The sequence below is a fragment of the Ooceraea biroi genome, chromosome 11 (genome assembly GCF_003672135.1).
Source record: "Ooceraea biroi isolate clonal line C1 chromosome 11, Obir_v5.4, whole genome shotgun sequence".
In the NCBI taxonomy this organism is placed as follows: domain Eukaryota; kingdom Metazoa; phylum Arthropoda; class Insecta; order Hymenoptera; family Formicidae; genus Ooceraea; species Ooceraea biroi.
In genome coordinates this window covers 9,777,740-9,793,056 of record NC_039516.1, presented here as the reverse complement: position 1 = coordinate 9,793,056, position 15,317 = coordinate 9,777,740, and the positions used below count along the sequence as shown (strand labels likewise).

Sequence of the window (15,317 nt, the reverse complement as noted above, 5' to 3'; positions counted from 1 at the left end):
AGAAGTTATTATGAAATGTATTTATTTCCGTTACGATGGTATAATTACAGATGTTTCTTACTGCACTAGTTTTCTCGTTTCACGAGAATCACATCGATATAAGATTTAGCAAACCGTATCTTTTTATTGAAGTATTTATGTTACTTGTTATACGTTAATTCATTTAAAAATCATCGATTCCGCATTAAGTTACTAAATATTGCGTATAAATAAAGAATAAGTAGAGAACAATCTAAATCTGCCTTAAATGTACTTCGTAACAACCTCCGTTGCATCAAGGGACAAGAAAACGCTCTCGTCTCTCTTGACCCGTTATACCTGTCGCGGCATTACTGAAAATATCGCGATCTTATGTACACGTGATTCTACGAGTTACCCTAGCCATCAATATTCAGCCGCCGTTGTGTGCAAAGTGTTTAGCTAATAGTAATAAAAATAAAACATTGAGAATAAATAGAACCCACTTCATCTAAAAAAAAGAAGTGTATTACGGCGCGACATTAATTTCGTATGACTAGAGAATCGTGGCATTGGGAGGTGATTAAAATTATCGAGCATAGTAAATTACGCGTCTCGTCTCTGACAAACGTAAAATTCCTTCCCTGCCTTGTCTTTCCTCTTCTGTTAATTCTCCATCGAAGGACATTACGTTCGTTACCTTACTTACATTTGGAATATCCTAATTGCTAGTAATCTGTGCTTTTGACATATGCTGCATCTCTCTCGAATAACAAAGTCCGTTACGGACCAAATCAATCAATTGGCTAAATCAATCGTGTCTCCTATACATGTAGAGTCTGCAATTACGTCACAAGAAGAGAACAGAGGAAAAAGAAAAGAATATTACAGTAACGTTTATCCTGGATACCGTACGTATAAAATGTAAGCTTTCAGAATAGGCCCTTGACATTAAGTATAGGCATTGTTAGATCGTTGGCCACACGCGGAAAAAATAAGTGGGAGAAAGAGAGAAAGAGAGAAGAAGTATACATGTACGCTCTCTCTCTCCCCGTATCGTTTAATAGTAAAAATATTTCGAGAAGACGTAATGATCTCTACACAACACCGAGAGAGCGTTCAGACGATTCCGGCCTCTCGGATGCGCTCGTAAAATAATTCATTCATGAATTCGTCACGATAAGAAAGATAAAAATCACTTTATTCCGTTTAAATAAATGACGATTATTGCGCGAGAGAATCGGACCCCACACAAGTGAATCCTCAAACGTAACGTTAGGATTCCCTAGGTTTCCTTAAAGAGGAGTCTTGATGCAGCAAGAGCGGCACTCGCTCTTGCCTGACCTCGGGAAGCGCCGCCAGCTCCTGAACCGGACTTCGCTGCCATATACTTCTCGTTGCCATCTCCTGATAACCTCTCCTCCTTACCTGAATATCAAGCAGAATTTTATATTATATATTTTATAATTTTATATTTAAATTTTATAATCGTAATTTTGATGTATCCGAACGCCTTCGTCGAGGTTGCCTGCGCTCTCTTCGAGCGACTTACTTACTTGTCTATGATGAAGTTCATGCAGGTACAATGTAGACAAAGACATATCGGCAGCAGTCAGCTCCGCGGGTACATACTGTTCCGCGTTCATCTCAACGACACAACTGTGACCCGATCCGAATACGGAGGCGCCCAGCGACTGATTCGATATGCCTTGCTGCAGATCGTACAAGAATCCCCTCTCGTTGTGCAACGGACCTTCCGTTTTGGACAGACCTCGACACCTGGACTTGGACTGGGATCTAGATTGCGAATCGCTAATCGACCGAGTAGTCGACGTGCCCGGTTGATTCGTGAAGATGTTACTCATACTAGGTACGCTCACTTGGTTTATCGTGCTGCGGATGATTTTTGACACATGCTCGTTATACTGCAACATGTAAACGTACCAATTAGTGCCATGTTTTTTTTGAAAGAAGGAGAAAGAAGCAAATACGTACGCCAAGACCGGATAGGCTATTTAAGCTGGCGATCAGGGGATTGTTATCAGGGTCAGGAACCGCGTTCACTTCTTTCTTGGCCCTCTCTCTCAACGCGGTTACAAAGCTCTCCGCATGAGACGGTGGCTTCCACTCGGGATTCGTCAAGGTGAAGTGTATAAGGGACAACTCGGTCTTGCCATCCTCCGCCTGAGTGTAGTGATTCGACATCGGCACGTGGAATTTGTTCGGATCGTCGATGCCGTACTGATTGTCGTATCCAGAGCTACGATCGTCTAGCGGTAGCGGTGAGACTGTGGGACTGTGCGCGACAGTCTGCCACATGGGATTGCCGTGCCTGCGCACGTCCATCTGAGCGAAGCTGCAGACGTCGCCGACTCCGGCGACTTCAATGGTGAAGTTGCGAAAGAAGTCTACGATCTCTAGGGCGCGGTATCTCATGCGGAAGCACAGGATGTACGTGGTGATGAACGGGGAGACCAGCTCCTCCAGAAGATGTACCGCGCGATACTGGAACAGCTGCGCCACTTGAGCCCTAGTAATCTGCGTGTGTGCCGTGCCACGCCAGCTGTCCGGCCTATAGTGCGTGTGTGCGAGCACGGCGGTCAGCAGAGTCTCGGGGCACCAGACCATGTTCTCGTCAGGTACGAATTGCTTGGCGGCTGCTGCGACAAGGCCCAACAGAGTCATGTATGCGATCAGGCGTTCCATCGAGAAGCTCGGCTCGTAGATGAGCGTGATGAGCAGCAACACTGCCAGCAAACTGCCGGCGATGAAGGCGATGTGCTTTGCAACGATTATCACTACCGGCGACGTGAAGCTGCTCATGTACTTGGAGGCGGGACGGTATGCGCGGCTGAGACGCGCGTTCAGCTCGTGATCAAGTTCGTTGAAGTGACGCAGGTACAAACGGCCGTACAGCGACCACGTTCGCATCGCGAGAAAACTCGGTTCTCGTTTGATGGTCTGTCGACAATTCATTTAATCGCCATTTCGATTGCGCTGAAGATTCTCATGTGATTCATTTAATGGAAACGTGCGACTTGAACTCACCTCGGCGTAATTGAAAAACGTATAAAGAACCTGCCAGAGAAGGATGAGGAAACAAAGGACGAAATTGGCGATGCCGACCCACAGGATGGACTTGGACAGTGATCGTGCGAGCTCCTGCCTCTTGTTCAACTTCTTGTAGTCCTCCTTCAGATGCCAATTGTTCTCGAACGGCGACCATGGTCCCCCTGAAGGTGAGTGACCAGTGATCTAGCGGCTGCTTTTAAGTTTACTTACCATTTAAAGTTTTAAAGTTTTATACTTACAAAACAACAATAATTCTATATTGTATTTCAGTCCACGTGTCAGGAAGATGACTTCTCCTATAATGGGGAATTTTAGTCGCACAGGCAGAAGAGACTTATTGATCATCGCCACCATGTAATTTTTGTGTCTCAATATCCTGTGGTATATATCAAGCTCTGTAAGTTCCCTCTTGTGGATGCACATCTCCTGCTCTTTCTGCACTTCTATCACTCGTTTCTGGACCTCGTGCCACGTGAAATTGTCCAGCTCCTTGTCGGCTATCTTGAGCGCTGTGTTGAAGAACATTTTGATTTCCCAGTACTGCGAGACGTGGTATAAAACTTTAAACATTTGCAGGATAAAAAACAACGCCGCGACTACAAGAAGGCACCAATACCATGGAGATATCAACGCGAGGCATTCACCGAAACTGCCGCACATTATCGCACTGGCATTGTTAGCGTGTCCATTGCTGAAAGCATAACAGTTAAATTCATCGACGGTGCGGTCAGCCTTAATTCGCGGGGTGCAAACACTTACTCGTAGAACTTGTTGTAATCGATGCAGTTAAAGAGAAAGGTGACGAACGTGACTACGAAAAAGAATTGCCCTAACTCCAACGCGTCCTGGAGAATTATGCAGACGAAGCCGTGCTGCTGGTGATAGCGGTACATGCGCGTGAAGAACGAGTCCAAGTCCTCGATGTGATTCCATCGTGCCTTGTTTCCCTCCGGCACCACGTGGATTATGACGCCCGACTCCTGAGGTGTCTCTTCGCGCTCGTCCTCCTCATCCCCGTATTCCTCCTGCTGCCCTTGAGGCATCCGTTGATAGTTACCGTCCAGTACCGTCGTCATCTGCGAACGGATCACGTGAAAGCGTACCGAGCATAATCATACATCGTTAAAAAAAGGAACGTTTATTGAACGATCAAACGAAGTGCAAATACGTTAGAGCGGGTATTCGAGTGCGAATTCAATTACAGGATTAAGCGTAACGTGCGCTAATGACGACGTAACTGAAGAACAATCGCGCAACTTAAATAAAAGTGCGTGGATTAAGCGTGTGCAGGAAGCAGATCGCAACAGTGACTACGCTAACGTTTATAATCTGGATGTAAGCATGCAGTCTTTTGTCTGGCACTCCGCATTCCGCGTTATTTTACTGCTAATAATAGATCTCCAAACTTATTCTCTATGTTCAGGCTTACAGGTGGATCCCCTTGGACGCGACAAACGGTTTCCATATTGGCGAGAAACCAGTGTAACGCGATTGGTGCGGACCAAAAATTGCTGAGACTACATTGTGAGTCGTTTCTCTCGGATGAATCAAAACGCGATTTGATCAGAAATTAATCTCTCTGATAATGCAGGTGATAAAATGAAAAGAACACCGTTGGACGACACAATACAAAAGACACGTGCAGAAGCCACTACATCTCTCGGCATCATCCTCCTGAGAGGATGTGATTCTACTCTGAAATCTCGCAGACTCCTATGCGACATTAACAACAATATATTGGTGCTAAAACACTGTGCACGCAAGCAATGTGTTGCAACGGCAGAGAACTTGGCCGGTCGGTCGAGCCTTACCGTTTGCGCTCGTCGGCTCGGCTCCACACAGGTAATAACAGTTTCTCGTTTCATTCTTTCATGTCATTAAGTTTATTTAGCTACCGGTTGATGGTTGCTCCGCAAGCATCTAGAACGACCAAGCGAGTCGCCGGATCAGGGCGCAGAAAGTCCACGCTGCGGTTTTCGACCGCGGCACATTTTTCACCGTCGAGTCGAACGCGCGTCCGGAGAAAAAAAGTGTCGAGAAAACGGAACGGGAGTTTTCAGGTACTGCCATGTACCAATGCACTCACGAAATGTTTTGATGATCGACTGATAGCCTTCGGCGCGTAGTAAACAGCTTATCTTTCCAGATGACACACATTCAACTGCGTTATCGTTCGTTGCGTGCAATTAAAATAGGATTAAACAAGCGACAGCACGCTGTCGCGTGCTTAAGTGTAGCCTAAGTACACGCTTTTTTCTTTGAACGTTCCTTTATCAGCAAACTTATTACGAAAATTCCTTTCATCGTTGCTCATACCTTATCGCAGGATTAACCGATTGCCCAAGCGATTGCTCATCAAATCGTACGTTTCGCTCTTGACTCCTCGATCTCTAATTATTATTATTAATATTTTAGACACACTTGTTTCGCCTGTTTCTCCCGCAGGCACATCAATCGCGCGTACCTATAACGTAAAATTCGCAAGCACGTTTCTCGCGGGACCAGAAAGCCCCGGATGCACGCGAATCTTAAAGACTTCCCTCGCACAGGGACGACAAACAGCCGCACAACGTGGTCGCACGCGGAATGCGAGAAGACGGAGAAAGAGAAGAGCATCCTCCCGAGGATGCACAAAAGAGCAGGAGGGGGGGGGGGATGTGTGTGCAGTCACTGAATTCGTCACAGTCGACGTCCAGGGCCCGTCTCCTCTTTCCCTTCTTTATCGCGGTTTCCGAGCAGGTAACGCACGTTCGCCCGGACGTGACTTTTTACCCCGCTCGCACGGGCGACGGACGCGGCGCACTTTAGCGCGAGCGCGATGCCCCGCGCTTTGTTCCGCCGCCGCCGCCGCCGCGCGCGGTCGACCTTTATCCGACGAGAATAGCCAGCGTCGTCCGCTGCTCGCGGCCGCGACGACGACGGACGGTGACGCGACGACCGTTCGCCAGCACAGCTGATCTTCATAAACAAAGCGCGTCATGCGCGTTCCGCATTATTACCTTCGCGTCTACGATCCTCCACGGCTGCCGTGCCACGACGGGTCCCAACGCGCGCTTGTCTCGCACCCGCTGATCGCACGCGATTACTGCCCGCTCACATATTGACCGCCGTGCGCGCGATTGTTCACTGGGAATTTGGACATCGCTGCGTTAAAACTCCACGAGCGCTCCGCGTTTCACCATCTTTGCTCCGTCTTCCCCCATCCGCGCCCCGAGCTCGGCGGAGACGCGCGCGCCCCCTCACGCGGCACCACGCAGTACTCGCGGGCGATGAGACGAGATGAGTCGGTCAAGCCGCATTCTGCATTATTGATATCAATGATAAGGAAATAATCGAGAAGACGAGAAGTAGCCATTGTTTCAGGAGGATTTGCGAAGGTTTGTTTCAGACGAATTTGTAGTTTGGCAGATAGAGAAAGATAGGAGAGTAAACGTTGAAAACTCAAGCGTGCACGGGCTGATTCGTGCTGACAACAGTGTTTAGTTTTATAACCTCTACTCCATCTCGTTATGGGTAAAGTCTTCATTTGGTGCGTGCCCGTGCTACATTTGCGATTACAGACTAAAATTGTATATTTATTAGTTTCTTCTTTTAAATATATATATACAGGGTGTCCCATTTTATATTTGTCATTAAAATATTTCGATTGGTTTATGTGTATACTTAAATTATAAAACAGTATACTTTGGAACGCTGTAACTCACTGAAAAATGGTCCAATTTCAAAAAACAAAAAACCGTTGTATTCGCCTCATTGTCAGCTACAACTTTTACTTAGAGAGAAAAATCGACTTCCATTTAAAAAAATGGCCGCCATAATGAAATCTCGGAAGTGGCGCCATCTACAATTTAATTGAGAATATCATCATCTTGCCCCCTCGAAGCCATATAACTTTTGTCTGAAACATTTTTCTCTGAAACGACGTCGTATCGAAATATTTTACTGACAAATATAAAATGGGACACCCTGTATATAAAAATACATGAATATTAATTTATATCAATATTTATATTCAATTAATATTAATTAAATTAACTTAAAATTAATATCAATATATTATTAATATATATTAATATTAATGTTACACGTATCAATATATCCGTATAATTTATATGTTAATTAGCAATTCAGTATATACACTATAATTAAATATTAATTCCTACTAATTTGTTCGAGATTCACTGACTACGCCCAGCGCTGAGCGCGAGAATCGTGCACACGAGACTCGGAAGTCTTCGATAAGGATTTGACGGCAGGATTAGACACAACACACCAAAGAAAGTAAAGGTTGCGATTCAGTGAAATTGAATATGTATTTATCGTCTCAGTTTAATAGTGGTTAACGCAGAGAACCCGATTTAGTAAAACCAGGCGTCGAATGGTCGGTCGAACGAGACTCGGTTACACGGCACTCGTGAGGTGAACCGAACAAAGAGAAAATTACGAGCTAGAGAAGAAGACTTTCTTCGACTAGAATCGTGAGACAACTGATTCGGTTTTTGCCGCAGTATTTTCTTCATTTTGTCTTCCAAATCTTGTTATTCGCCCGAGTTGCTCGAACGACGATTCGACATGCCCATATATGGCAACGCGAGCCGCTTCGACCGATGTTTGCCGAACATTAGAGAAAAATATTTTCCCCTGCTCAGACAAATACCGGATGTACTGAGTCCTTGCGAAGGACTGAGATTATTTCGTGAGAAATTAGGATTTTACTAAAATTCTCTTCAAAACTATATTCATTCCGCTCATCCTCAAACATAATTGATAATATAAAAAACGTATTAACACTTATGCGTTTTTTTAACAGCTTCCGCAAATGACCAATTTTATGAAGTTTGCGAAAAGGACACACTCCTATCCATACGTTATGGCGTGCGCATTTTTGTGTCCACATCAAGGGATGCAATCAAGTCAAGTGTCACGCGTAACAATGAGGCAGATCGTGTGTAAGACTTACAAGAGTTCCTGCAAACGTTCCGCATACTATAAATACTTTAGCTTCATACTACAAAGGCTCATGTCGTCCGCATACTCCGAGTGCTCCCTCGGCATAGCAAAGACTTGCGTTACCTGCGATCCTGCAAACCCTCCCACGTTTCTGTAAGTCCATACTTTATTTTGATTCCATCATTAATCGAAATTGAAAGATATTCTTCCCTTGATATCTACCGCACGTCCGCACGTCCCAGGTGCACTGAGCGATCAATACAATTAACTAATTAATGCTTAACGTCAACAACTCATTGTCAGAGGTACGCGACTCGTCGTATTTTTCTTTATTCATACTTTATAAGCAACCATGCGGACGTTTAACTCGTAGAACGTGTAATTATATTATGTTACCTCTTTCGCCACGATAATATTTTCTACTTTTACGCAACGAAGACTTTGTGACAAGTACAATGTTGCATTCAGTTTTTGCTGCTGATGACATACAAGCCCGTAAATATTTCATTCGCTGGGAACGTGACAATATGTTTGAACGTGAAGCAGCTGTATCCCTATATGCAAACGTTACAAACGGGGCAACTTTTATAATTACGGTATTCATATAAGTAGAAAATATCGTGCATTGTAAAACTCCGTAATGAAGGACTCCGCGATGAATTATTAATGGCCGTAATTAAGAGTAGGGGATTGCAAAGTTGAAACCAGCGAGCTCCAACATACTTCAACGTAATACGTATCTGACTATATTTGCAATTCAATTATCTTCTCAATATCGAAACAAGTCATATTCATGATAACATGTAGATTAATTTTATGATATTAGTAGAGAAAAATACGGGAAATAATATTTTGAAAAAATTTATAACAGATAGCTAAACTTACCTTTTTACTTAATATATATCATTTACGTTGTGTTACATGAATTCAGTCGATTTGTAATCATTTATATAAATATTATATGCAATTTTGTACTAGATAAATAAAAAGTTATATACAATTAAACAATTCGACATTAAATGTGAGGTACAGAATAATACTGATGAATATTATTACTAACAGCACAAATTTTATTGAAAATGTCAATATATTTCGCCGGGTTCACTAAAATTTTTTCTAAAATTTTTCTTATACTTAAAACGTCTGCTTATAATTTGCAACAATTAATTAATATATCTAAGATATTCGAAATATCTGAAGTATTTTTATAAATATTTAATATGTGTGGAGAAATGCTTATGTATTTGTGCAATGTTTCAACAAGTTTTTTTCGAGTATTGGACATGCAGATACTGTCTCTAAATTTTTTTATATACACTGTGGGTGGTGTATGGCGGCCCATCGAGTGGTCATCGACTGGTGCTAAGCTCTTATACAATGTGTTTACCTTTATCACGATAGTGCCTTTATATTTTTTGATGCTGACTCAATTCATGGATATTGTTCTTATCGTTGACAATTTGGATGATTTTGCCACCAATTCTCTAATGTTTATGACTATCGTTGGTGTTTGCTGTAAGGCCACCGTCGCCGTAGTACGTCGAAGTGAGATCATTGACTTGGTGCAAATATTGCTGAAGGATCCATGTAAACCTCGAAACGAAGCTGAGTTAGCAATACAAGCAAAATTTGATGAGTTTATCAGGTAAGTATGTGTTATTATAAAAATGTGCTAATTTTTGCAATAATTGGTTTTGATGAAAAACTTATCTAATTTGCACAAAAAATAGTTTAATCATTTTTGCATGTACAGAGAATATTTAAAATATTTATAATTTGACGAAAGAATTATTCTTTAAGATTGTTCCGCTCGATTTTACCACAATAACAAGTATCGTAAAATAGAATTTTGCATTTGCAGATCCTCTTCGATCAAATATTCACTTTTAGCGACGGGTTCTATCACGAGTTTTACAATCCGATCACTGCTAAATGTTTTGCAAGGCCACTTACCTTACAGAGTGTGGCTGCCGTATGATTCTGATGAGTCTTTGATGTTCTGGATCACTTCGATCCACCAAATCATAACTTTGATTTTCGCCACCATTATCAATGTCGGCACGGAGACTCTAATCTTCGGGCTCTTTTTGCAAACGTGCGTCCAGCTTGAAATTTTTGAAAGCCGTCTTCACAAATTAATCATTAACAAGACAGCAGGATACCGAGAATATTTCTCGCGTGCATCATCGGATGGAAAAGAGACGATCATAGCGGGATACATACGCCATCACCTTAGTATTTTCCAGTTAGTTATCCATAGTATTTTTTCTCTTTCCCTCTCTCTTTCTTTTCATGTGCAACAATTTTCATTTAATATTATTGTATGTTACAGCTATGCCAAAACATTAAACAGTATATTCAACCAGGTACTCTTCTTCCAATTCTTTGGGAGTATACTGGTACTATGTACAAGCGTATATTACATGTCGACACACATTTCGGGATCCGAAGCTGCAACATTGCCGGCTTACACCGTTTGCATGTTTGTACAAATCTTCGTTTATTGCTGGTCTGGAAACGAAGTAATACTTAAGGTAAAATTATTTGTAGTATCCAATATGCTTTGTAAACTATATAAACTAACTAACTTTGTAAATTAATGTATTTCTATTCTTGAAACATTTCCTTGAAAAACAAAATTTACGATAGAAATAAAAAACAAAAATTTAACAATTATTCACATAAGCCTAATATGAATATAATATATTTGGAATGTGTGTGTGTGCGCGCGCGCTTTTGGAATTACATTTGTGTGGTATGGAAACGCTCAATATTATACATATATATAACTAATTGTAATTTTTGCAAATTTAATTTTTGGCCACGTTGACAGAGTACGAGTATAGGAAACGCAATATATGAAATGAACTGGACTTTACTATCAATCAGTGAAAAAAGGGATCTCTTAATGATAATGAAACGTAGTGCAATTCCTATAAAATTTACCAGCAGCTTTTTGATTACTTTCTCTCTTGAAGCTTACAGTAGTGTTAGTATTGTTACTCAAATTATGATATAAAATGTGCATTTTATGCACAAATATTACATATTTGTTTTATGAGACTGTATCGTGATTTAAAGCGCACGTGATTTAAAGAGCACCAAAAATTTTCATAATAATTTATTGTGTTGTAGATTATTATTAATCTGTTCATAGTAACCTCTTGCTTTAATTTAATGTGCTTGATTTTTTATTAAAATTTTCTTTCAGATTCTGAAAACGTCATATTCTGCGTTTAATGTTTTACAACAATCCTGAGATTCCCAGCAATCGATTGTGTTTGAACCAAGTAATATAATATTGTAGTTGTTAATAAATTTAGTAATTGTAAATATAAAACCTAGTTTCGTTATTATAATCTAGTATGAATATATAGATTTCTTATACGCCTTTGATTACGATAAACGAGTATGGTAGAACTGTACTTACGCGAACAATGTATTACAATAGCACAAACCTTCTTCCAGTCGATGAAGTCTTTTGAATCGTCGATCCGGTTCCATGCAGAGAGTAATATTTCCTTGAATTATATCTTCCAAACGTTTCTTGGACACGTATCGTCCGCGGAATGCTACATGCACGCTATAATTAATACAATTAACTAATTATTGTCCCTAATTCTTAGTTGTATACTCCTTGCATTTTCCCCCTTTATGCTTGGCAACAAACAGTTAACTTGGAAAATATCTAATTATGTCATTTCATTCCCCTGGCTAAATTATCTTATACTTTCTGCAGTAAGATAGGCAAGTACAATATCGCAATCAAGTTTGCTTCGGATGACATGAAACCGCGTAAATGTTTCATTCGGTGGGAACGTGACAATATGTTTGAACGTGAAGGAGCTTCATCCCTGTAGTTGTTACAAATAGGGCGACTTTTATAATTACAGTACTCATATAAGCAGAAAATACCGTATATTGTAAAAATTTATAATGATGGATTCCTCGATGAATTATTAGGAACCGTAATTAAGGGGTTGGGGATTGCAAAGTTGAAACAAGCAAGCTCTCACATACTTCGACGTAATACGTATCTATCCGACTACATTTGCAATTCAATTATCTTCCCGACATCGGACCAAGTTATATTCATGTTAACATGTAGATTAACTTCATAATATTATAGGGAAAAATACGGGAAATAATATTTTGAAAAAAATTTATAACAGATATCTAGACTGATCTTTTTAATTAATATGTATCATTCGCGTTGTATTTGAATGAAGTTAACTTTTAATTAAATATTACATGCAATTTTGTATTAGATAAATAAAAAGTTATGTACAATTAAACCATTGCATTTAATATTAAATATGAGATATGAAAATAACATTCGTGAAAATCATTATTAGAACTAATTCTATTAAAAATATTAAGAAATTTCACCACATTTGTTAAAGTTTTCTTAAAATTTTACTTAAAGTACACTTCTGTTTAAGTATATAATTCATAACAATTACTTAATATGTCTAGCACATTCCAAGTGTCTGAAGTATTTTGATAAATATTTTTATAAGTATTCGATTCGGTGTGGAAAAGTGCTTATATCTTTGTGAAATATTTCACTAAGCTATTTTCGAGTACTGAACATGCAGATACTGTCTCTAAATTTTTTCATGCACACCTTGGGTGGTGTATGGCGACCCATCGAGTGGTCATCGACTGGTGCTAAACTGTTATATAATGTGTATACCTCTATCACGATAGTGCATCTATATTTTCTGATGCTAACTCAATTCATGGATCTTCTTTTTATTGTCGACAATTTGGATGATTTTGCTACCAATTCTCTAATGTTTATGACCGTCGTTGCTGTTTGTTCTAAGGCAACCGTTGCCGTGCTACGTCGAAATACGATCATTGACTTGGTGCAAATATTGCTGAAGGATCCATGCAAACCTCGGAACGAAACTGAGTTAGTAATACAAACTAAATGTAATGAGTTTATTAGGTGAGTACGTATTATCACAAAAATATGCTAATTATTGTAATAATTAAATTTGGTAAAAGACATTATCTTTTATACAAAAAACAATCTAATAAATTTTGTGTGAAGAATTTTTAAAATATTTATAATTTCATATAAGAAGTTCTTTACAATTACTGCGCTCTATTTGACTATAATAAAAAACTGTCATTAAATAAAATTTTGTATTTACAGATCCATTTCGATCAAGTATTCACTTTTAGCGACGTGCTCCGTTACGGGCGTTACAATCAGATCAGTGCTAAATGTTATGGAAGGTCAGTTACCATACAGAGTGTGGCTGCCGTATGACTCTGATGAGCCTTCGATGTTCTGGATTACTTCGATCCTTCAAATCATATCTATAATTTATTGTACCATCATCAATGTCGGCACGGAGACTCTAATGTTCGGGCTCTTTTTGCAAACGTGCATCCAGCTTGAAATTTTCGAAAATCGTCTTCGCAGATTAGTGATTAATAAAACGTCGGGATATCGAGAATATCTCCCGCATAAATCATTGGATACGGAAGAAGAGATGAACATATCGGGATACATAAACCATCACCTCTGTATTTTTAAGTTAGTTATGCATACGCTTGCTCTCTTTTCTATGTGTAAAAGTTTTTATATGTATATGTAATAATTATTGTAAATATGTTACATTAATACAGCTATGCCAAAACGTTGAATAGAATATTCAGTCAGGTACTTTTCTGCCAATTCTTCGCGAGTATACTAATACTATGTACAAGCGTATATTATATGTCGATGATTAAAGGATCAGAAGCTGCGACATTGATAGTTTACACTTTTTGTATGTCTGTACAAATTTTCATTTATTGCTGGTCCGGAAACGAAGTGATAACTAAGGTAAAGTTATTTATAGTATCCATTTCCAATAAGCTAATGTATTTCTACTTTTGAAACGTTTCCTTGTAAAAATGAAACTTACGATAGAAATGAAAAATAAAAAGTTAACAATTATTCATAGAAGCATAATATAAATGTAATATATTTGGAATATGTGTGTGTATGCTTTTTGAAATTTGCGTAGTGTGAATATATAAAACGGTTAATATTATGTATATAACTAATTTTAACTTTTGCAAATTTTCTTTTTGGTCATGCTGGCAGAGTACGAGTATAGGAAACGCAGTGTATGAAATGAACTGGACCTTACTATCAATCAGCGAAAAAAGAGATCTCCTAATGATAATGAAACGTAGTTCAATGCCTATAAAATTTACCAGCAGTTTTTTGATTACTTTTTCTCTCGAATCTTACAGTAATGTTAGTACTGATATTTAAATTATGATATAGAATTTGAAGTATATGTACATTCTTGGTTTTATAATTATAAGAATGTATCGTGATTTATTGCATACTAAAGCTTTGAAAATTTTGACAATTTATTCTATTGAAAAAAATTATCATCTCATAGTAATCTCTTGCTTTAATTTAATGTGTCTGATTGTATATTAGAATTTTCTTTCAGATTCTGAAAACTTCGTATTCAGCATTCAATATTTTACAACGATCCTGAGAGCCTAAGCAATGGATTATACTTGAACCGAGTAATTTACTATTGTAGTTGTATTAATAAATTTAATAATTGTAAATAGTTGTAAACCTTGTTTCTTTATTGAAAATCTGGATATAAATATAGTCTTATTATACATCTCTAATTACGATATACCTATATGAGATACATGTATACGTGAACAATGTAGTACAATAGCACAAAACTTATTGTAGTCGATGAAGCATTCATCGATTCGATTTTATGTACGTACATGCGTACGTAGTAATACTTCCCCAATTTATTTCTCTAATATCAGGCTTCGTTGCAAGTATAATATCATAATGAATTTTTGCTTTTGATGACATGGAATTGCGTGAATACTTTATTCGGTGGGAATGCGAAAATATGGTTGAAGCAGCAACATCTCCTGATCGTTTTAAGTCGGGCAATTTTCATTATTACGGTTCGTAATTTACGTAAGTGGATATTACACGTGCATGTATATTAAGTTTTTACGAAAATTTATGTATATGATGGAGTTGTCAAGTTTAAAGAAGCAGCTCACCACTACATGTTAAAGAATAAATTGTTATAAATATCTTTATATAAAATATCATACTGAATTTACGATTAATTCATTATCTGTACAAAGAGTAGCGTCTCGTCAAAATAAGAAAAAAACTGATAAAAGAAAATTACAATTTCAAAATGTTAAATAGCATATATTTGTACATCCTTGAAATAGCTATTTTAAAACTTGTTATTTTGAACTTATTTTGAACTTTGAAAATATTTTGATAACAAGTTTTAAAGTCGTTAAACGCTAAATTATGTTTCATGACT

The 15,317-nt window shown here is 38.8% G+C and overlaps 2 protein-coding genes and 1 long non-coding RNA gene across 8 annotated transcripts; 1 reads left to right on the top strand and 2 right to left on the bottom strand.

Annotated features, from left to right (window-relative positions):
- Positions 1 to 8: 8 nt before the first annotated feature.
- Positions 9 to 6,246, bottom strand: LOC105278778 (autophagy-related protein 9A). 4 transcript variants are annotated; one of them, XM_020031435.2, is made up of 8 exons: positions 6,030 to 6,246; positions 4,842 to 5,191; positions 3,790 to 4,106; positions 3,270 to 3,721; positions 3,007 to 3,191; positions 1,954 to 2,919; positions 1,515 to 1,883; positions 9 to 1,386 (listed from the first exon to the last, which is right to left on the bottom strand). In XM_020031435.2, the coding sequence occupies exons 2-8, from the start codon at positions 4,893 to 4,895 to the stop codon at positions 1,234 to 1,236; spliced, it is 2,496 nt and encodes an 831-aa protein (XP_019886994.1). In that variant the 5' UTR covers positions 4,896 to 5,191; positions 6,030 to 6,246; the 3' UTR covers positions 9 to 1,233. The 4 variants fall into 4 exon arrangements, with proteins under 4 accessions (XP_019886994.1, XP_011336414.1, XP_011336415.1 ...); XM_011338112.3 differs by having other exon boundaries at positions 4,842 to 4,950; XM_011338113.3 differs by lacking the exon at positions 4,842 to 5,191.
- Positions 6,247 to 7,119: 873 nt separating this feature from the next.
- LOC105278794 (odorant receptor 42b) lies at positions 7,120 to 14,581 on the top strand. 3 transcript variants are annotated; one of them, XM_026973730.1, is made up of 10 exons: positions 7,120 to 7,317; positions 7,841 to 8,133; positions 8,449 to 9,625; positions 9,842 to 10,225; positions 10,313 to 10,514; positions 12,810 to 12,934; positions 13,145 to 13,531; positions 13,624 to 13,822; positions 14,087 to 14,242; positions 14,448 to 14,581. In XM_026973730.1, exons 3-10 carry the CDS (start codon positions 9,201 to 9,203, stop codon positions 14,493 to 14,495), a joined length of 1,926 nt encoding a protein of 641 aa, XP_026829531.1. In that variant the 5' UTR covers positions 7,120 to 7,317; positions 7,841 to 8,133; positions 8,449 to 9,200; the 3' UTR covers positions 14,496 to 14,581. The 3 variants fall into 3 exon arrangements, with proteins under 3 accessions (XP_026829531.1, XP_019887006.1, XP_019887005.1); XM_020031447.2 differs by lacking the exons at positions 7,120 to 7,317; positions 7,841 to 8,133 and having other exon boundaries at positions 8,697 to 8,783; positions 9,245 to 9,625; XM_020031446.2 differs by lacking the exons at positions 7,120 to 7,317; positions 7,841 to 8,133 and having other exon boundaries at positions 8,971 to 9,006; positions 9,245 to 9,625.
- LOC113562930 lies at positions 7,325 to 8,389 on the bottom strand. Its single transcript, XR_003407258.1, has 2 exons — positions 8,320 to 8,389; positions 7,325 to 8,227 (listed from the first exon to the last, which is right to left on the bottom strand). It is a non-coding gene; the product is annotated as an uncharacterized LOC113562930 (long non-coding RNA).
- Positions 14,582 to 15,317: the final 736 nt, after the last annotated feature.

What these genes read in the sequence shown, in the direction of transcription:
- LOC105278778 (XM_020031435.2), bottom strand. Translation starts at nt 4,895, where the DNA reads ATGAAACGAGAAACTGTTATTACCTGTGTGGAGCCGAGCCGACGAGCG. An exon ending in GATTACAACAAGTTCTACGA is followed by an intron (nt 3,722 to 3,789) that starts GTAAGTGTTTGC and finishes TTATGCTTTCAG; the next exon opens with CAATGGACACGCTAACAATG. An exon ending in ATGAACTTCATCATAGACAA is followed by an intron (nt 1,387 to 1,514) that starts GTAAGTAAGTCG and finishes CTTGATATTCAG; the next exon opens with GTAAGGAGGAGAGGTTATCA.
- LOC105278794 (XM_026973730.1), top strand. Translation starts at nt 9,201, where the DNA reads ATGTGTGGAGAAATGCTTATGTATTTGTGCAATGTTTCAACAAGTTTT. An exon ending in CATCACCTTAGTATTTTCCA is followed by an intron (nt 10,226 to 10,312) that starts GTTAGTTATCCA and finishes TGTATGTTACAG; the next exon opens with CTATGCCAAAACATTAAACA. An exon ending in CATCACCTCTGTATTTTTAA is followed by an intron (nt 13,532 to 13,623) that starts GTTAGTTATGCA and finishes ACATTAATACAG; the next exon opens with CTATGCCAAAACGTTGAATA.